Source organism: Lutjanus erythropterus, chromosome 10 (genome assembly GCF_056507025.1).
Source record: "Lutjanus erythropterus isolate fLutEry1 chromosome 10, fLutEry1.hap2, whole genome shotgun sequence".
Lineage (NCBI taxonomy): Eukaryota > Metazoa > Chordata > Actinopteri > Lutjaniformes > Lutjanidae > Lutjanus > Lutjanus erythropterus.
The window spans coordinates 3,037,345-3,059,078 of NC_139326.1; the positions used below are offsets into that span (position 1 = coordinate 3,037,345).

Sequence of the window (21,734 nt, forward strand, 5' to 3'; positions counted from 1 at the left end):
GCCTTTTTGCGTCTATATGTGGTATTTTGGGCTCTGGCCCCGGGGCCCAGGGGGTGAGGGGGCCTGTGTCTGGTAGACCCGCTCAGTAATGCTTCCCTGGGCATGGTGGTGGTGGCACAACACTGGAGTGTGACATCAAACTGATTGGACAAGGGGGAGCGAGTGCAGCTTTCGTCCACAGACAGGTGCACTGACCCTGTCCACCCCTGAAGGTGCCACTTGCATTTTATTGGACATTTAGGGCCGGCCAGCATTTTTTAACAGCCACCTGGATGCAATAAAGGGCCAGCTCCTGAGCTCTGGCTGCCCAGAGGATTTCCCAGCAGCTCCCGTGGGACCTCTGGCTAGTTAAGATGTTTATTAAGCTGAAAGTGGTCCAGTGGGAAAACACAGCACTTCTGAGAGATTCAGGCCAGCAGTTTTCTTGTTAGTTGGAGCGCTCCCCGGAGGATTGGCTTTCTTTTCCTTTCAAACCTCGGAGGGAGGACGGGGTCAGTTCACGGGGCATGAGGTTGACCAACTGGTAACTAGGCACATGAACCCAGGAAGGGGAATATCTCGAGTCCATCAAGGTCAGACTGGAGCAATTCCCACAGTTCCCAAACTGAGAATGTTAGCTACACACGCCCTAGTTAAAGCTCCAAGATGCAGCCGTGTAGCCCCTTTAGAAATATAATTGCCTAAAATTCCAGGAAGTATCTTGTGGAAGCAGCAGCAATATAACAGTCTAACACCAATGATTGATTGCATGAAGCTAAAATGTAAATGTTAGTGCATGCTATAGCTTCAATGCGTAATTGGCTGAAGTACACACATTCTTTAGTCAAGTAGAAGTACGCAATGCTTGTGTAAAATATGCCCTGGTAAAAGAGGAGGTGCTAATTCAACTTCTTTACTCAAGTAAAAGTGAAAAAGTACAGGCTCTGAAATGTACTCAGCTGAATAGATCAATATGTGAGTATTTATGATGTGACTTTCATATGCTTTGTTAGCTACAGAATTAATGAAAAATGTGAAAAATGGCTAAAACCTTCAGGACCAGGACAGTCGTTGCTTTCTAAAATGCTTTCTTGGCAGCTTTTCTAAATAAACTATGATGCATGTTTCCATGTTTTTAGGCTTTTTGTGATGAAAATTGCAAAAAAAAAAAAAAAACTAGCTTTTTGTATAATTCATTAAACGTCAAAGGTAACGTGTTCTAGGGAAAATAAAACCACAGTCTGTTCTGACTGTTTTGAGTAACTGTAACCAAAAAGGCTCAGGATTACAAAAATCCACTTTGTTCGTACAAAAAATAAGGGCACCTTTTAGTACCCATGTCAAAGTAAAAAAAAAAAAAAAATAGAAATACAAAAAAGTAAGAGACATACTTACATGACATTTGTGTGGTGGACTGCAATGATTGGAAGTTTTGGGAAGCTACTATGATTGGTCAAGTTTGTGGTGAAGTTTCGATGACTGGGAAAAAAAATTGCAAGGTTGTGCAGAACTCACGAGCGTTGGTAGAATTTCTTCTCAAGGACATTTTTACCGTCTCTTTCTGTGCAAAGCTAATGGAACCTCACCTTTTCTCTGCAGTCACCACCGTTTCGTCTTGTTAAATCTGCAGTCGTGATACGACAGATGGAAGGAGTCGTCTTTTCTATTATTACTGTCCCGTCTGTTTAGGTTGAAATCAGGCTTGATGATGGGAAGGCAGCACACAGTGAAACAAAATAAAAATAATCAATAATTCACCTCAAATGCATTAAAACTAAAGTAGCAAGCCTGTTTTGAAAATGCGTGGAGTTGAAAGTACAAATATATGTGTTAAAATGTGGGGAGTAAAAGTAAAAAGTTGTCTGAAAAATAAATACTAAAATAAAGTACAGATATCTGAAAACTCTACTTAAGTTCAGTGATGAAATATTTGTACTTTGTTACTTCGTACCTCCGGTCGTTTCTTTCTTTTTAATGCACAGCTGAATTTCTTTGAAGAAAACGTCCGTCCAGAACATTGTGATGTTAGTTCTGTTTGCTGTTTGACAGATCTTGACCTCGCTAAGCTCTGCTGGACCTCTAGTTCAAAGCGCTGCTCTTTAGCCTGAGGCGCTCTGCCCTAATAACTTCAGTTAGTCCGTGTTTTGATTCCTAAAACACTCACTGCTTAAAGGAGAGGAGTTTTAGAAGAAATCATAGAGGGGTAGCGTAGGTAAAATTGCCTCAGCTTGATAAATAATTTACTTTTTTCCTTCTTTAATTTTGAACTTTCTCTGTGAGCCTGCGGTTAGCACGCTGTGAACTGAGCAGCACATGCACAGGCCAGTGATGGGTTTTTAGTGCTCTCTGCCTAATGTTCAGGACAGATTAGAAATGTTCGCCTGTGACAGATGCTGTCTAGATCTTCACTACCAGATCCACCCAGCTGCAGAACATCTGGTTGGATTTCTACCTTTTTCTCTGAAGTGCAGCCTATTAATGACACACCCACAATCATACACATACACTCGCATTCAGTGCGCACACAAAACACGTCCAGCGTTTTTTATTGAGACAGAGAAAAAGAATCACACATACACAGATGTTGATTATAAGGACACTTTATTGCACTGTAAAAAAAACAAAACAAAAAAAAACAGCACTTTGTTTTAACTTTAAAAAGTTGCCTTCAAATTTTAGGTTGACAAGTTGAGGTAATTTTGTAATGACAAAGCAAATACATCTTTCAAGTCACATAAACTTGATATTAAATATTGTTCCATAAAAATAATAATAATTAAGCTGAATCAACAACTCTTCAGTAGGACTTATTATGCATTTATTTAGCATTTTCTCAGAGTCGGTTCTTCAGTTCACACAAAGAATTCAAGCTTCAGCTGCTCCTGTGGAACCACTTTGTTTCAGCTCTGGCACAAAGACAATATGTGAAACTGCTCCCAGTGAATTTATTAAATTTTGAGTGTAAGGAAATAGAGACAAAATTCAGTGCACTCTAAAAATTAAAAAGTTGAGAAAACTTTTTAGGTAACTTACTTCAATAGATTTTGAGTTTTTAGTCCAACTCAAGCTCTCAAGTTTTGAAAAAGTTTTACCAACTAATAATGTTTTGTTGAGGTAATTTACTTTTGTTCTTTAGATAAATTTGAATCTTTTAATTTTAGAAAATCCAAAAAATGTGAACTCATTGAAGTGAAAATGAACAATGGTTTATACTTACATTTTCAATTGCAGCAGTTTATTTTATAAACACCCAAAATAATGAGAAATCAGGTTCACAGCTCACTGTGATTTTTCTTTTTTTCAATACAATGTTTCTGGTGTTTCTAAAAGTCAAAGATTCAAGTTTATGTTAAAAAAAAAAGTAAATTATATCTTATAACAAAAGATTAGAGGTCGGCAAAACTTCGTTCAGTTTGAGTCAAAACTCAGAATCATGTGAAGGCAGTCGCCTTGATGAATTTTCTCAACTTTTTTTTTACAGCATGTTTTCATTATTGTGAAAAGAAACAACCACAACTTATCTTTAAGTGTATTATAATCAATCAATCAGACTTTATTTGTCCCTTTTCAGGTGATCAAAGTGAAACACAAAGTGCTTCCTACAATAAAACAATACAGACACACACACACACCCTGCCTGGGAAATCTGTAAATACGAGCACGTTTCTTTAGAAACTTCATTAAGTGAGTTGATTGAACTTTGTACAATGAATTCATTCATCTCATCATTTCAAGTCTAAAGACTTCAAGTTAGAAGCACTCGTGTTCTTAACTGTTCTAAATCCTGGAAATTATAGGTTTAATTCACTTGAACAACTAAAACTTCAATTTACATTAAGTTCATTTGAAAAGTTTAGCTTATTCTGCTAAATTCTGTCTTTATTTTTTATGTCTATTTGTTGTTGGTTTGTATCTCTGTGGTCTGTGTGCATCGCTGTGTGATCGTTTGCAGTAGTTTCATGTGTCTTTGCAGTAATTTTGTCCTTTGTGTAGTAATTTCTAATCTCCTTGTGGTTGTTTTGCATCCCTGTGGTTGTGTGTATCTCTGAGGTGGTTTCACATCTCTTTTCAGTTGGTTTGCATGTCTTAATGGTCATTGTCTCTCATTTTGAGTATCATTATAGTTGTTTGGAGTTTCTTTGTACTCCAGCTGATTCCACTAAATTCCTGTATGTTTTTTTACGGTGTGCTGCTAGCCAAAGTTCTGCATATTTTGTTTTAATTGCAATGATTAATTTCTGTCTTTTTGTCGTACATATACGACGATGATTTGATGCTGGTACCGGTTTGCCTTGAAAACAGAGCCATTTAGTTCCAGCTCTGTATCACAGCCAATCTATATGTAGATGTATTTAGAATATCTTTCACTACTTCAGCCACAAAAGTCTGCAAGCACATGCAATTTATTCAGCAGGCACAGAATTTATGCATTCCACATGAGGAGCGGGTAGCGAAGGCCTTCGCTTGTTGTTAATGGCACACATCCTAAACTCATGCTCCTGGCCTCCTGCAGCCTCCCTTTTCTTGTGTCAGAGGAAACATTATTTTTGTGGAGACAAATCCACTGAATAACATGATCATCTGATGAAAGGCGCTGCAAATCTTTCCTGAGCTGAGACACTTTTTTTTGCTAATGATGAAAACAGTCACGTAAAAACAAATGCCGTGTATCCCGCCGTGACGTGACGGTATTATATCAGTTGCTTAAATTCACGAGCCGAAGTTTGTGAAAGTCCTTTCCCAGAGGAGAAACCATTGTTTTGTTTCTGTGTCGCTGCTCCACTCAGCACCTCTTGTGTGGGATATTAAATGGTCCTTGTTGGAGAAAGATTTAAGATTCTTAAGGCGCTCATCAACAGTCAGAGAGAGTCACAAATACATGTGGGTGTGTGCGTCTCGTGGAGACGTTTGGAGGCCGTGGTTTAATTTAGTTTGAAATGACCGTGCAGTAAGTTGTTCCTCATGTGTCTGAGCGGCTCAGGCTCACATGAGGACTTGTTTGGCCATCGCCTGTGTGTGAAGTAAAACAGAAGGGAAGGGGAGATCCCCACATCACAGAATCAAAAGATTTTGTTATTGCTGGCTTTCATAATGTATCATCTGTTCCCATCTGCCATCCTACTTTGAACAAGTTCTTTAAAAATGTTTTGAAGATAATCCTTTGGAAAGAGAAAAGCATTCGTTGGGTTTCGACAAAACATTTCATATTTGTTTTTATGACACAATGCAGAGAAGACCTCTGTCAAATTATATTTTACAACTGGAGAAAAATACATTAATCTGATACACTGCAAATCATAGCAAATTAATTATGATCAGATCTTTTCATTTTACCTTTGAAATGGAAATATTAAAAACATGACCCATAATACAAATCACCATCATATTTTTCAAGTAGACTTTGCATATTTTTTGCAAGTTGAATGAATTGATGAATTGAAAAAAGTATTTATTGAATAATAATGTCTTTTTTTATTATTTAAGACTACAACTAAGGATTATTTTCAATATTGATTGATCTGTTCATCATTTTCTCTATTAATTGATTTGTTGTTTGATGCATAAAATGTCAGAAAATGGTGAAAAATGTTGATTGGTGTTTCCCAAAATCCAAGCTGACGTCCTCAAATGTCTTGTTTTGTCCACAACCCAAAGATATTCAGTTTACTGTCAGAGAGAAGGAAAAAAAAAACAGAAAATATTCACAGCTGAAAAGCTGGAATCAGAGAATTTCTACATTTTTTTTCTTAAAAATTACTCAAAACAGTTAGTAGATTATCAAAATAGTTGACGATTAATCAAGTAATGGTCGCAACACTGTTTTTACTGTAACTTGCAATATTCTCTAAAAAGATGTTTTTCATTGCAGATGCAGAAGATTGAAGCAACAATAAAAAGTCATTGTAAGTTATTACTGCATACATTTGCATTCAAACTAAAAACAAACAATAATTCAAATTATTCTAATGAAAGTCAGCAGTATAAACAGCAGACAGTGTGTTTAGATTTATGTTCTGTTGTTATTCTCATCAAAAAGAGTTACAGGGGAATTAAAACTGAAAATAAACAAATGAAGTACAAATGAGCTAAAAGCCTTCCTGTAAATATTTTACTAAGTAAGACAAACAGCAAAAACTCATAAAATGACGTTTTGTATTTTTCCTCCTGAGGATTAAAACATTTAATTCATTAAATAATTATGTTGAATATTACAAACCGTATAATTATAATTTACACTTACATGAGTTAAGTATTAAAGACAAATCCAGTATTTTTTCATTTAACTTTTGACAAATAATAATAACATGATATTTTTTGTAAATGGAAAGGATAGAGTAATCTTATTTTTCTCTAATTAATATATTTACAACATGTAGTAATCAATTCTGTACCTGTTTTTCAATATTTTAGATGAGCATTTCTTTAAGTTGTAATAGAAGTTTTGCAGTGAAGGAGCAGAGGGAGTTGAATTGTACTGCCTGGTTTCGTCCAGCAGGGGGTGATATTGTAATTCAGATAGTTGGTTTCAAGGGTTTCAGGTAATATCAGCGTACGACTGTGAAGTAATAATATGTGTGTGTGTTTAGACTGATTCAGGGGGACCAGGTGCATAAATCTGGCTGCATCCTGGATCACTGTCATCAGATGAGCTGCTCCGTCACTAAAACTGCACCGCAGCCCCGCGGAGGAGGAAGTGAGATTTGTAGCTCAGAGCCATGACATGGAGCAGTGACCAACAAGACCTTATAGTCATTTCAGTTTTCACAGGATTTTGATTTATTCTTGTTATTCTTATTACTCCATTCCATTTTTTATTATGAGAAAAGTGCCATATTAATATAACTTATTTAAAGTCATGAACATTACCCTGAAATAGATGTAAACAGAGTTGGAGATGTTTACCAGGAATGGGCTGATCAATCTCCAAAGTATTGATACTGCTGATACAAAGTCTGATTTGAGCATCAATACCAGTGTCATTTGATCAAGTAAAAAAAAAAAAAAACTAGGTCACATGATAGAGGACATCCTGTTCACATGAACAGTCTTCTGCTGCTGTTGTTTGCATGTGTGCAGCAATTATTCACATAATGAACAACATTTATTTATTCATATTTTAACATGCCTGAAAAAAGAAATGCCTCAAATTATTTAGTATTAGTATGTGGTGTTTAGGTAGTCTGTCTGTCTGTCTGTCTGTCTGTCTATCTATCTATCTATCTATCTATCTATCTATCTATCTATCTATCTGTCTATCTGTCTGTCTGTCTGTCTGTCTGTCTGTCTGTCTGTCTTCTTGGGACTTGCTTCTGTTTTTCTTCTAGTGAGTTTAAACAATTACATGCTTGATGGTTTTCAACTTATATTTATTGCTTGGTTGTACTTTTTGAAAGTGACATTAGTAGTGATTATATCAGTAGTAGAAGTACAGGTATAAGCATTTGTATTGTGTGTATTTTTATTAGAGTTAGTGGGATTATGGCTGTATTATTAGATTTGATGTTAATTAAATTACAGCTGAGTTTTGCTTCATATCTTAACAAACGACACAGATGCAGGTAAACAGTTTTCAGACTCACATTTCAAACTTGTCTGTCAGCCGGCTGTCACACAGCGCTCTGTCAGCCCATCTGTCAAGAACTCAATAAATTTGTCAGTGGAAAGAAAAAAAAAAAGCTGAATCCAATAAATCATAACATAAACAAATCTCGCCACGGGTTGACAGTGCTGTATTATACTTTGGCTTAATCCCCGGGGAGTTGGGATTATCCTGCAGTATCATTTTTTTTGGCTGTCTCAGTAAGATGAGGCCGCGTTGTTCAGACGGATAGAAGCAGAAATATTTGAGTGAGGGAGCGAGTGGGAGGAAGTGGATGTGATGTAAAGAACTCCTCTATTTATCCTGCTGTGCATCTGTGAGTTTAAGCATTTAATGCATGTAAATGATATAAAAAATGCAAAATAAATTGCACAGTAACACTTTACAATAGGGGCACATTAATTAACAGAAAAAAACAGTTAACTAATATTTACTGATGATATTTATGTTAACTAAGGTATTAATTTAAACTTTTTTGAATAGTTTAATAGTTATGAAGTCTTACTGAAGGAATACATGTTTTCATCTTTAAGATAAGGGTTCATTAAAGGATAATTATGGATAATTAATTCTTATATAACATGCACAATAAATTATAGGTGAGGCTATAAGTTAAAGCACATATACACGAGGATAAAGTAACAAGCAAACCTCTACATGAAGACCGTGGAGTGACTCCACTGACTTCAACCTTTTACCAAAAATACACTGTAAAAAAATATGTTAAAAAAAAGAAAAAAGACTTGCAGCAATGGCTGTCAAACAAAAACTATAAAATCAGTAAAATATGATTTAAATACATTGCAAAAAATTTAAATATTAACAGGAATTTTCATGAAAGATTTTACAGAGAAATGCTGTTATTTTACAGAGTTTTCCTAAATTATTATGGTTGAACGCCTTCAATAAAGTGACAGAACTAATAGTTTTACAGAGTGAGTCAAAAGTTTGGACTAGTAAGTCGATAATAATTATCTTTAAATAAATATTTTTAATAATAAACTGTTTTCTCTTAATTAAAAGGCTGTGACATACATGTTAATTAATACCTTTATCGACCATACTAATATTAATTAGTACTTTAATTAGCATGTAAAGTTACTTTATGCTTATTTCTGTAGTCACTAATGTTAATAGCATGTGTTCATGTAGAGGTTTGCTTGTTCCTTTATTTTCATGTAGAGGTTTTACATTAACTTACAGCCTAACTTATAATTAATGGTGCATTTTATATAAACATTAATTATCCATAACAGAGCTGGATTATTAATTGTTTATTAAATCAGTTACCAACCATTTTGATAATCAATTAATTGGGTTAAGTATTTTTTAAGATAACATTTTCTAAATTTTCTGATTTCAGCTTCTTTAATGTGAATATTTTCTGGTTTCTTTGCTCCTTTATGACAGTAAATTTAATATTTTTGGATTGTGCACAAAACAAGAATTTTGAAGACATAAACTCACTGATAAACATTTTTCACAATTTTCTGACTTTTCGTGGACCAAACAACTAATCAACTGATCAAGAAAATAATCCACAGATTAATTGTGAATGAAAACAATTATCAGTTGCAGCTCTAATACATAACTGGCCAATAATTGTGACTTTTATTATAAAGTTTAAACCATAAGTAATGTTTCATAGCTATTAAACTATTCAATAATGTTTAACATGAACACATTAGTTAACTGATAATTAATGCATATTATTGCATTAACAAATGTTGATTAAAGTACTCTTAATCAGTTGTATTGAATCAAATGGACTAAATTTGTGACTTAAATTAAAAATGTGAAAGTTGTTATTGGTTACTTTATTATTCAGGGGCCCTCAGGCCTGAGGGGCCCTGCAGTATCTCATCCTCTGTATTTGTTATTACAGCAGCGCACTGCCTGTTTCCTCTTCGTGTGAAATCATAACGTAACAATTTTCATTTTTTTAAAGCATTAAAGCAACTAAAAAAGCTGCAGAAAATCTGAAGATTCAGGCGGTCGGATTAAATTACAGTTGATTTGTCGCAAAGTGCCGCCGTGCAAACCTTCAGTCAGCCGCAGAGTTGATCCAGTGTCGAGCGGTCAGCGTCGAGGAAACTCCTCCGCCCCCTGAAAGCCTTTTTTCAGCCAAACGTCCGCAGGAGAGAGTCGCTAAAAAATGACTTCGTTAAAGGCATTTAGCAGGAGACGCTGCTGCTGCTGCTGCTGCTGCTGCAGAGTGTCAGTCTGTTTTTAAGATGCAACTCGGCTGCAAACAAATTAAAGGAGCTTGTAGTAGTTTTTCTTTCTTTTTTTTTCTTTCATTCGAGCTTTTAAAAACAGCATCATGGAGAGCTCAGGAGCTCTCATTAAAAGATCAAAGTGACTTAAACTATCAAAGTCCTCTAGCCGTGCAATTTAGGGAACCATTATGTCTTCGCTTTGCTGAGTTTCTCCTTTGAGGAGGTGAACTGTTCTTCTCTCCCCTTTTTCACGATTACTTTAAAAATGCTTATCGGTGCGCTTTGTTGGAGCCATAATTAAAAAATATTCCAGTGCAACAAAACCTGCTGTAGCGTTGTTTAAAAGAAACAATGATAATGACATATAAGCAGCGTTTATCCCAGCGCACATATTCAGTTGAATATCTACTGTTTTTATTTGTAATGCATTGATTGCAGCCTGCGGCTGTGAGGCCTGACTGACACAGTGTGAAGCTGTGTGAGTGATTCTCTGGGCTGCAAAATGAATGGATCCTGCGTGGCTTATAAACAGCGTGATGTAAATGTAATTAAAGGAGATAAATTGTCTATATGTGTACACCTATATTATAATTTGATTGATGCGTTTGTTCGAGTGAGATTTAAATATAACGAAGTCATGAAATAATTTAATTTATTTTTTAGATTAATTGATTTACGGTCACTTGTTTTTCCATTTTGTGGCATTTTTTTATCCTTTCAGAGTTGACCGGCATTTAAACAGACGTCATTGGCAGTAAATTTCTTTTTCTTCATGCACTGTCATCCTAACTTTGTTTCCGCTCTTTTGTTAAGTCAAATCTGCCGATTTTAAAGCCAAAACAGGCCAAACTCTGCACAAATTTTAGCCTTCAACTAATTTAATTTTTATTTATTTTTATTTAACCTCGATTTTAGCAGAAATATCCCCTTTGAAATTCATTATCTTTTATTACAAGGGCCAAGACCGCAGCGTGAAAAGTTTCAGACTTCACATAAAATGGATATTTAGATCAGATTTTTCCTAAATCATGTTGAGTCTAAAATCTTTCACTCCTTCACTCCACCCTCCTCGCCGTCTGTGGATTTCTACACGAGCGAGAGGTGAGTGATTTTCGGACACAACTTTGGCTCTTCCTCTGTATTCAAACCCTGTCCTCCACATCATTTCCTTCTTAATATTCGGAGTCATTTCTCTCGCTGTGAAATCTCTAATCTGAATCACAGCGGACGCAGAGCCCGCTGCAGGAATGTGCACCGCTTTAATAATGATCTCCTCTTACCTTTCCGATGGATGCAACAGTTCTGCTTTACTTTAAAGGCTAAACTTTGGGGTCTCTCCTGAGCTGCACACCTGCTGCGGTGTGTTTTCCTCGCAGGGAGGGCTGCTTGTCACGCAGAGGCTCATTAAAACACCGCCGGCTAAAAGTTGGCGGATTGATTTATTGAATGAATGTTTGATGTCCTCATTCACACGAGTGACCTGGACGATAACTGCTGAATGAATGGAAGGAGGACGAGGAGGGAGGAGGGGAGGGGGTGACACAGGGTTTATATATGTTTTTTTCTTTTTTAAAATGTATTGATTATTTTGTATTGAGCTCATAATGCTGCTTAGTGGAAGATAATCCAATATAGTCCGAGGCGGAGGAGGTAATTGACCCCATGCTGATAGAAGAGCTGGAAGGGAAGAAGCTGAAGCCTGAAGGGGTGGAGGACTTCATGACTGGCAGGTATGGACCACTGACATCCATTATGTCAATGATATGGACTGGTGTGAATGTATGGCGCTTCATGACTAAGACTTGAGTATTTATGATATTTATTTATGCTTTTAAACGTGTTTCTAATGGTCACATTTCCCTCAAAAGGTGAAAATACTGACTGTATTCGGCTCTGTCGTAGGGGAGAGCAGGGCATCTCGTCACATGGGTAAGTTGTCAAACTGCTACATCTCCAACACGAGAGCATCTAAAAAAAAATCTAAAAGCTGCATGTAAGGTTGTCAGGAATATTGAAGTACCAACACCTTTTCAAAAACAATAAAATATCAACATCAGATAATATACAAGCACTGAGTGCAGATTGTTACAAAGAGATTTTTTTTTCTTTTTGTCATGGTATCAAAACGAGTATTGAGTATAATTTTGTTATATTAGTAATGTATTACAACTCTGTGTTGCAGCTGACTGTTCTAGTCATTTTGCTCTTCCAGCATGTGTAAAGGTGAGGTGAGAACAATTTTCATATTTCACAAAAAACAAACAAACCACTGTTTATGTAAGAAAACATTTAGTATGTTTATTAAATCATATTTGCACAGAACAGAAGAGAGAAATAGTGTATTTTTACACCTAAATCAAAATCCTCTCTAAAGCTGCCTTGTGGTGCAGCGAACAATAACACACACGTCACTGTGGGCCGAGGTGTCTCATTACTTTCAGGACAAATTGTCACATGAGACAATTTGCCCTAGTTTGCATTATCAGGCTGCAGCCCTGCAGAAACTGACTTTGCTATCTGCAAAATTTGGAGGTCGCTATGCAACATGTAAACAACATCGTGTGTGTTGTCATACTGCTTCAGAGATAATTAGAAGAAGTAATTAAATTGTCATAAATAATGTGGCCACAAGATGGTCAAATTACACAGGAAGGTGCAAAATAAGCCTCTAATTAGAAAACATAATATATATATTTGTAGAAATATGAAAACAGGAGAAAAAATTCATAAGTAACTAAGAAAGGATTAAGGGAAGCAGGTTAAAATGGTTTAAATGATAAACGAAAGACTAATATTGCAGCCCACCACTCAACAAACATCTGTCTAAATGAATCAAGCGTGCAAAGCTTTCTGAAAATATAAAGATTCAACTTTTGTGCACAAGAATGTATTGATTTAATCTGGAGATTGAGTGACTGTGACTTCTTGAGTGAAAGAAAGAAGTGTGACAAGATGCCCCACTCTCCCCTATCAGTGAGCTCAGTGCAGCTGTTCTCAGACTGAACAGCAGAGGGCAACGCCAACAATCTGTTCTCTGTTTCCTCCAAACTGGGCTACAGGTCATCGCCTTGATGCTTCACAAAGGACAGCAGGAACAACACGCAGCCAGAGGCCGCAGGATCGAAGGTAAACAGAGAGACGGTACATCACAAACATTCACATGCATTTATTATTTATTCATTATTGTTATTTTTTAATAAACTACCTTGCTGAAAGTATTGTGAAATAGACTTATATGACTTGTATGTTACCTCCAGCGTGTTATTATTATTATTATTATTGTTGTTGTTGTTGTTGTTGTTGTTGTTTTGTTGTTGTTGTTGTTATTATTATTAATTGTGGCTGTCGTGTCTTCATTATTTTTAATTGAGCAGGTAGGTTTTTTGTTTTTTGTTTTTTATTATATTTAAAATAAAGTCCACCTATCATTCTGAGTGATCTGAACGAATATAAAATATTGCAGTAATTGGTACATTTTTTGAAACATATTTCTTGCATGTGTCCAGTCGTCTTGTCGTGATGTTCTCCTGCCTGGACCTGCTGTATCTGTGGCGTTTTTTTTAAAGATAACAATGAGTCTCTCTCTCCTGCAGCAGCGTGTCATGAGCAGCAGCAGCGCACGATCCCATTAGTAATTTCAGACAGGCCTCAGTGCAACAGTCCTCCTCCGCACCTTCACACGTCTCCATCAACAACATGACAAAGAAATCTAAACCACTGTCCATTTCTAAATTGTGATAATTTACAAAAACAGTAATGTACAAAATTTAAAACTGGGTGTTTTTGAATTTTCAAGTATTCAGATTGGGTTGATTTTAGCCTGCACCGTAGATCTGTAGCTGCTGTGCTCCTGCAAAAATAAATACAAGACCCTCCTGTAAGTATTATAATTATTTTTTAATATTATTGCTGCTATTTTTCTTGACCGAAAGACAGATATAGACATGGTCCGTGTTGGCCTCCTCGGTGCTGGACAGGCAGAGCCGCTCTTATCACCGCTGATCGCCAGGTGCATCAGCTGAAAGGGGACAGCAGCTTCCACCGGAGACAATACACAAAAGAGCAAAGCGAGCATGTGGATGTGATGCTGATCTGTCTTTTTCACTGAGAAAAAAATATACAAAGGTTCATGACTATGGGACGTTTTTTCTTATCTTGATGTAATATTCTTAAGTCGATTTTCAGCAAAATAATCCCCACAGAAAGACACTATTTTGTCAGAAAGCGCGTTGGAAATACGCACAATAATTTAATTATAGTAAATTATTATTATTTTTCTTATTATTGTTATTGTTGTTGTTGTTGTTGTTGTTGTTGTTGTTGTTGTTGTTGTTGTTAGATTGTTGTGTCAGTGTCCATCCAGCAGGCCTACATGCGTAAAATATCATTTTTCTCTTCCCACTCTTCTTCTCTTCTTCGTGTGTGTGTGTGTGTGTGTGTGTGTGTGTGTTGTTATTGGACTGTGTGCAGCAGCGCACTGTACTCTGCTCTCCAATAGCATCCCAATGGCAGTGAATGGGGGAATGAAAAAAGTGTAGCCATGCATGCAGGAGTGGGAGGATCCACTCGCTTCAATCTCGATCTCAGACTTTTGCAGCGACAGGAGCACAAACCAGCCAACCGTCTGAGTTACTGCCGGGACATCTACACACACACAGACACACACTCTCTTGATTTTTTTTAATGGGGATTTGTTGTTGTCAACTTCTTCTTCTTTTGCTTCATCATCCTTAACTAAACTGTTATTCGGTGAAGAAATTCCCCGCGTTCTCCCCTCGGCGCGTGGACGAGAAGAAGCTTCCTCAGTTTGATCCTAACAGGTGACTCTTCAGAGACTTTTATTGTTTGTTTCTGTCTCCACACGCCTCTCTGACACGTCCAGCTGGCTCACACTGACCTTGCCTTGTAACTGCGAGCATCACACTCGAGTATTTTTGCATTTCTTCCACTTACAGCTCACTTTCTAGCCTATTTTTCCTCCTCCGGGCTGCAGCAGGCTGTGTCACACGGAACTCCAACAGGTCTCAACCCTCCGTCTCTTCGCTCCTCTTTTTTTCCTCCAGAAAACGCGTAAAAAAGTGTGCGGCAGGATTTCTTCTTGTCCAGTCTGACCGTGTTCTTATGGATATTGCAACAGGTCTGGTGTCACTGGAGCGCCTCTCCGCGGGAGAACAGTCCGAGACGTGCATCATGCTGGACGGCATAAAAATTGAAGATCATCCCCTGCGATCGGGACAGGCCACGCTCGGAGTCATGCTCGGTGAGTGTCCTACTACTTTTACTGTGTAAACCTCAGAGAATCAGTGTTTGACTGTGAGCACAGATCCAATACAGACTGTTGTTCCTGTCTGGATGCCATTACTGTGCCTCCATGCCCACTGCTGCTTTGTTTCCTGACACAAAACCGAGAAAAGTTCATATTTACGCACGCAAGGGGACCAAAAAAACAAAAAACGAGATTATTATGAGGAAAACGTAGTTTTATTATCATGTTGTTGTAATCCAGCCTAAACATGCATACTTTACCTTCACAGTAACATGAGAATAAAACTACATAATTCAGTTTAAAGATGCATGATTTTCTTTTACAATAACATGAGAATAAAAACATTTTTTTCATTATAATTTTAATTTTTTTGATCCATTTTCGTGCGTAAAAATTTACTTTTTTATCATGATGTAATCAGTGATGTAATATCCAGGCCTTGATGGGGAGAAAATGTCAGATTAGTCCATTAAAATCTGTTTTTTTATTTGATTGAATACATTTCACCTTATTTGGTTTCTTTACGCACACATGGTTTAGGCCTTTAGGGTTTTTATAATCCTTGATTCAGGCCTTTTCTCTCTTTCCTGCCGTCCGTTTTAAATCCAGGGACTGACTGTCATCATCCATCCGTGTGTGAAGGATGCCAGCGTCCCATCTCCGACCGCTTTTTGATGAGGGTCAACGATTCCTCATGGCACGAGGAGTGTTTGCAGTGCACCGTGTGTCAACAGCCTCTCATCACCAGCTGTTACTTCAGAGAAAGGAAACTTTACTGCAAACACGACTACCAACAGTAAGCACAAAATCTCTCTGTCTCCTTTTTGCATTTCTTCAGATTGCTTTGGTTGGTGTGCAGTGATTTAAAAAAAAAAAAAGAAAAAAGAAAAAGGACATTGTGGTGGTTTTGGCTGGCCTGGAGGCCTCATCCACGGTGCAAAAACACAGCGTGGGAAGTCATTCAGCAAGTGTGAAGCCTTATTTTAATTTTACAAGATTTAATTAATGCAAACGTGGAGGTTTGGTGTAAAGTCACCTGTTGTCGTCGCTTGTTCTGCTCAAGTTTATATTTTTCTTGTAAACTTGTAAAAAATAATCAGAAATCAACAGGAAGAAGAGGAATTAAAGATAAGATTTTTAATGGTTTAAAAAGAAAAATGGAATAATAATGAATCAGAGGAATGGAAACGTCTGCGGTGCTCACGCTGGCTGGAGGACGCTCCCATTAGCGGCCATATATTATTGTCATATGCTGCTTTGGCTTTATTATTGTCACAGTGGCCCACGATATTTCCACATTTTGTCTCTGCTGGGACGCATTTATAATAACAAAAAGATGTGAAGATGTGATTCCACTCAGGCCCGAGAGTGTGTAGGCAGCAGGCGTGCAGTCAGGCGCGGGTGTGTTTTTTTTATTCCGCTCTCTGTCATCTATTTCCTGCATCATATGTCACCATCAACCGCTTCAGATTCACTCAAAATATGGAAAACATAATTTCAGTGAAGTTTCTTTGTCGACTGTGAGCCCACAGCACAGGTTGGATTTGTTTTCCGATCAGAACAGAGACATTTATTTTGAAAATCTGGCGTCTTAATTCGCCTTTAATATTAGATTTTTAAAATCTTCTTTTTATGTTTGACAGTTTTACAGTTTTACAGTGTTTTTTTCTTATTATTATTCTTAATTTATTTTCACTTATTTTTATCCTATTTTATTTTGGTCTGATTTATTTCATTTGATATGATGCGTTTTGGGAATCGGCATTTAGCCATTTAATGGATTTTAAAAAACTACCGTTTTTACGCATACCTGCAGACTAAACTGCACTGGTGGATTTAGGTAATAATGGAAAATAATTAGACGCTCAGGCGTTTTTGCGCAGACGCACACATTCACCCACAAACACACACACACTTTCAATTTTAAAGGCATTAATAATTTAGTGTTAAATTGTTTCACCGTTTGGGAACGTGTTTAAAAAATCGGATTTAATGCGATTAAAACGCTGGAGTGTGATTACAGCAGCAGATTCAAAATTCAAAACTTTATTGTCCATTAATGCAGCAATAATGGAACTAACATGATTAAATGCAGGTTCTTATAATTTGCAGAAACAAAATAAGATAATTTAAAAAATCACCGTTATTAATATTATATAAACTAAAAATAATGATTGTATAAATTATACATGACTGAGAATAATATATAAACCATAAGCTGATATTTACATGACTTCAATTAGAGCTGCAGCAAATAATCATTTTCATTGTTGATTAATCTGTTGATTATTTTCTCAATTACTCGATTTGTTGTTTTGGTCTTTGTTTCATTTTGTCTACAACCCAAAGATATTCAGTTTACTGTCAGAGAGGAGGAAAGAAACCAGAAAATATTCACATTTAAGAAGCTGGAATCAGAGAATTTATATGTTTTTTCATACTGGCTAATTTATCATCAAAGTGTCTGGCGATTAATTTAATAATTGTTCCATAATTGCAGCTCTGATCATATATTTATTCTTGTGCCTGTGCTTATTGTTTTTTATAGTGAAATATAATAAAGTTTTCCATTATAAGTTAGGCCAGTATGACAGCCATTAACCTGTGGAATAAAATAAATGAGTAAACTGAATTAGTAAATTATCACATAAATGCAGCAGAGATGGCAGATACATGGAGGCAAATATTGAGGCTGAGTTGACACAGGTTGCTGTTTTGGCCTGCGAGGACCCCGGGGTGTCCCTGTGTTTCTCATCGCATGAGCGCTTTTCATGCTTGTCACTAAATTTTCAGCTTTTTGTGTGCGGCCTTTTTAACAATTCCACTTCGATTACCGGGACATTATGGCTCTCTGCTAGATACCTCGCCAGCGACAAAGAGTTACATCTATTGCCATGCGTGCCATTCATCCAGCTTTGTGACAGCAGTGTAGTCGGCTGATAACAATGGGAAAATTCATAGCAGTAACTATGGGAGACCAGAGTCACGGCGTCACGGCTCAGAGGTGGCTGGAAGCTGAGACAGTCCGGCGGAGAGCAAAGCAGAGCAGAGCAGAGGAGGATCTCTTTCTTTCTCATGCCTCTTTTAGCCCTGACCACTTGGAGTTTTTTTTATTATTATTATTTGCTAAGACAGAAATATATTTTGCTTCCAGATAATACTCCTTCCTGGCATTTTCTTTCTGCTCTGCTTTTGAAGTACCATATTTGGTGCATATCTCACCGTTTTCCTTCTTTTCTCTCTGCTACGTTGAGCCTGTGTGGCGAGTCCGATCCTCCCAGCCAAACACAACAACCTGCTGGGCGACGTCCTGCTCTCACACACTGTTATTCATCACATCTTTTAATTCTTCACCCTCCTTTTCTCTTTTTTTCAACCCCTCCCAGGTTAAAACTAGCTGGAGGGTCCACAAGTATCTCCTTTTTTTCTTCTTGTTTATTCCATTTGCATTGATGGGATACTTAAAGATGTAATTGGCACCTTTTTGACTTTTATGACACCCATTTAAGATGCATTTGTCAGCCCACAAACTGCTTTGGGCGGCGAGGAGAGGAGAGCTCCTCGCCTTACAGAGGTCTTCGTGCCTAATTACATTCCTACAGCAACTGATTCATGCCCCGTAATCAGCTCTCACTCGCTATAATAAATCAAGGAATTGGCAAGCAGTCTTTTTTGGCACCTTTGGAACAGGTCTAAGTGCAGACGGGGGAAAACAATTGTGTACTGTGTTATTAAAACTCCCACCAACACTGTTCAACACATCTCGCTCCATACAGTGCAATTATATAGTAACAAGATTGGATTTTATTAGGCTTTATCCCATATGTTTGCCTCTTTTTATGCCGTGCAGCTGATTGTGTCTGTCTTGATATTTTTGTGAATGAGGGCTATATTTCATGGCTTAAAAAAACAAATGCACAGTAGGCCTTCAACTGAGGATTATTTTCATTATCAATTAATCTATAGATTATTTTCTCAATTTATCGATGACTTGTTGTCTATAACATCTCAGAAAATGGTCTTTTAAAGTCTTGATATTCAGTTTGCTGTAAAAAAAAAAAAAAAAAAAAAAATAATTCACATTTAAGAATCTGAAATCAAAGTATTTTGATTTTTTTGTCTTAAAAAATTACTCAAACCAATGAATTGATTAATAGAAAAGTTAACAATTAATTTGATAATCAATTAATAACAATTAATTCATCAAATAATTCTTGCAGCTTTCCTAGTTATATTTTAATGTCTGAGAAATGTGTCCTAGAACGTAACTGTCGTTGTCAAAAACAAAGTTTACTTTGTGTTACTTGTGTGTTTTTTAGCGATGCAACCGATGATTAACTGATGATCTTCATTATTGATTAATCGATTAGTTGTTTGGCCCAAAAGGCGTCAGAAAATGGTAAAAAAAAAAAAATGGATCACTTTTTCCAAAGCCCAAGATGACGTCCTCAGATATCTTAATATTCAGTTTACTGTCAGAGAGGAGTAAAGACACCAGAAAATATTTACATTTCAGAAGCTGAAATCATAGAATTTTTACTTTTTTATCTTGAAAAAGATGATCAATTAATCAATTATCAAAATTGTTGGCACTTCGTTTAACAATCGATAATCTCCATGCTAAAAGAAAAAAGCTTTAATTATATTTTAATTTCTGAGCTATGTGTCTTAGATTATAATTGTTGTTGTCAAATACAAAGTTTGCAGTTTGGTTTTAGTGTGTTTTTTTTAAGGATACAACTGATGATTATTTTCATTATTTATTAAATGATTAGGTGTTTGGTCTGAAAAATGTGAGAAAATGGTATAAAAAATATTGATCCCTTTTTCCAAAGCCCAAGATAACTTCCTCAAATGTCCCGATGTTCAATTTATTATCACAGTGGAGTAACGAAACCGGAAAATATTCACATTTAAGAAGCTGGAATCAAGGAATTTTGCCTTTTTCTCTTAAAAAAATTACTCAAACCGATTAATCGATCATCAAAATAGTTTGCGTTTAATTCAATAATCATTGCAGCTCTAATGTACAGATGTGAGGTATATTTTCCAGAGGGGGGATTTGGATGAAATATATTCTAGAAGAGTAGAAAAATTGCAATATAGTGCTGCCTTTTGCAGGAATACTTCAGAGCGAGGTTTGATGAAATTGAAGGCAAATACGCAGAGCTGTCAGTTGGACGGCGGCCATAGCCGTAGAGGAGGAACAAGCTCGAACGAGACGGGCGGTATGTAAAAGGTAGAGTGGAATTACACCACCCCGAGAGAGTTTGTTGTGCCCCGGTGTTTGGAGGTCAATTATACATCATTAGAAAGAGGGAGATCTTTTCCCCGGGGAGACCTTTCCTCTGAGCGAGCAGATGCTTTGAAGGGGAGAGCCACGTAATCAGGCCTATCACTGACCCAAGTGTTGGACAACACCCCTGTAATGGACTGCCTTGTTAGAAAGTGCCACGGGCCACAAAACATAACATTAACTAAGTATATTACACACCATGCTGCCTACTTTTGGGTCCTGCTGATGCATAAAAACATCACATTCCAGAGTGGATTTTTTTCCATGCATGCTCTATAAAGTTTTACTGTCTAGCAAAATGTTATTTTAGAATGTTTCATTTGTAACCTGGCCAAAAAGCATGCACATTTTTTCCAATTTTTCTAATTCAGGTGCTGTAAGCGAAAATGAAATTTAGGTCACGGTAGTATGAGTGGTAGAAAAACACACACAGCAGTGATGAAGCCATAAAAACAGAGCTCCCAGAACCTGTCTCACCTCCCATGTACGCTGGACGATCCCCCGGTGTGCTGAGAGCTGCTTTTTAGAACTGTTTGGAGTGCCCTCCTGTGAAATTGTTGTTTTTTAATTAGCTGTGCTTGGGACGCTGCAGCAGTGTGTGTGTGTGTGTGTGTGTGCCGGATAGATGCTGACGGCTGGGTTTCTGCGTTAGCTCACAGAGTCTGTGTCTGTGTGTGTGTGTGAGTGTGTGTGTTTTATTCACTGTAGGACACTCCCGTGTGGCCTGGCACTTTGTGAACACTCATATGCACAAAAAAAAAAGAGAAAAGAAGAGAAAGAAAATAGGATGTACTTTGTGTTGTCAACCCAGCTGGGTAGTTTTGCAGTTAATTAAAGAGTCCTCAGTCCTGCTGCCTCTGATCTGTGAGTGTGCAAGACTTTCTAACTTTCAGCTATTTTCTTTTTTTTTTTTTTAATTCTCCCTAAAAAGGATAAAAACTTGTCTTTAGCCACTGCTCTTGGGTAAATAAAAGAGGACCTCTACAGAGAGACAAATCTAATGTTAGAAACACTAAGCCGGATAATATTGCTTCAGCTTGCTGGGATTTTTAGTGCTCGGCAGCGAGGAGCTAGCTGAAGCTGGCCCCGTTCCTCAGTAAGGAAGTATTGGGTTTTATGTCAACATGGCTCGGCCTGTCCCTGCAGCATACTAGGACGCATCATCTGTCATCTCATGGTTTGCTAACTGCCCACCACCCCACCACCACCCCAACATATTTAGCCCCATTAAAGGACCTGTTGGAGTGGTATTTATTTGCATCACTTGCTACATCTTGGATTTTTTTTTTTCTCTTTTTTCTTTCCGGTTCCCACAAATAGCTCTTTGAGTGATAAATATTTGATGTAAACGTATCGTTTTACATGAACTCTTGT

General features: G+C 37.1%; 1 protein-coding gene across 4 annotated transcripts in view; it reads left to right on the forward strand.

Moving 5' to 3' along the window:
- Positions 1-11,985: 11,985 nt before the first annotated feature.
- Positions 11,986-21,734, forward strand: part of lmx1bb (LIM homeobox transcription factor 1, beta b) — a 77,986-nt gene continuing 68,237 nt past the window's right edge. The window contains exons 1-4 of one of the 4 annotated variants that reach the window (XM_084727883.1): positions 11,986-12,021; positions 12,858-12,924; positions 14,936-15,058; positions 15,674-15,860. In XM_084727883.1, the coding sequence (XP_084584009.1) occupies positions 12,870-12,924; positions 14,936-15,058; positions 15,674-15,860 (365 nt within the window). In that variant the 5' untranslated portion in view covers positions 11,986-12,021; positions 12,858-12,869. Of the gene's footprint in view, positions 12,022-12,857; positions 12,925-14,274; positions 14,619-14,655; positions 14,820-14,861; positions 15,059-15,673; positions 15,861-21,734 lie in introns of those variants that run through there. The other 3 variants (XM_084727884.1, XM_084727885.1, XM_084727886.1) reach the window with 3 other exon arrangements.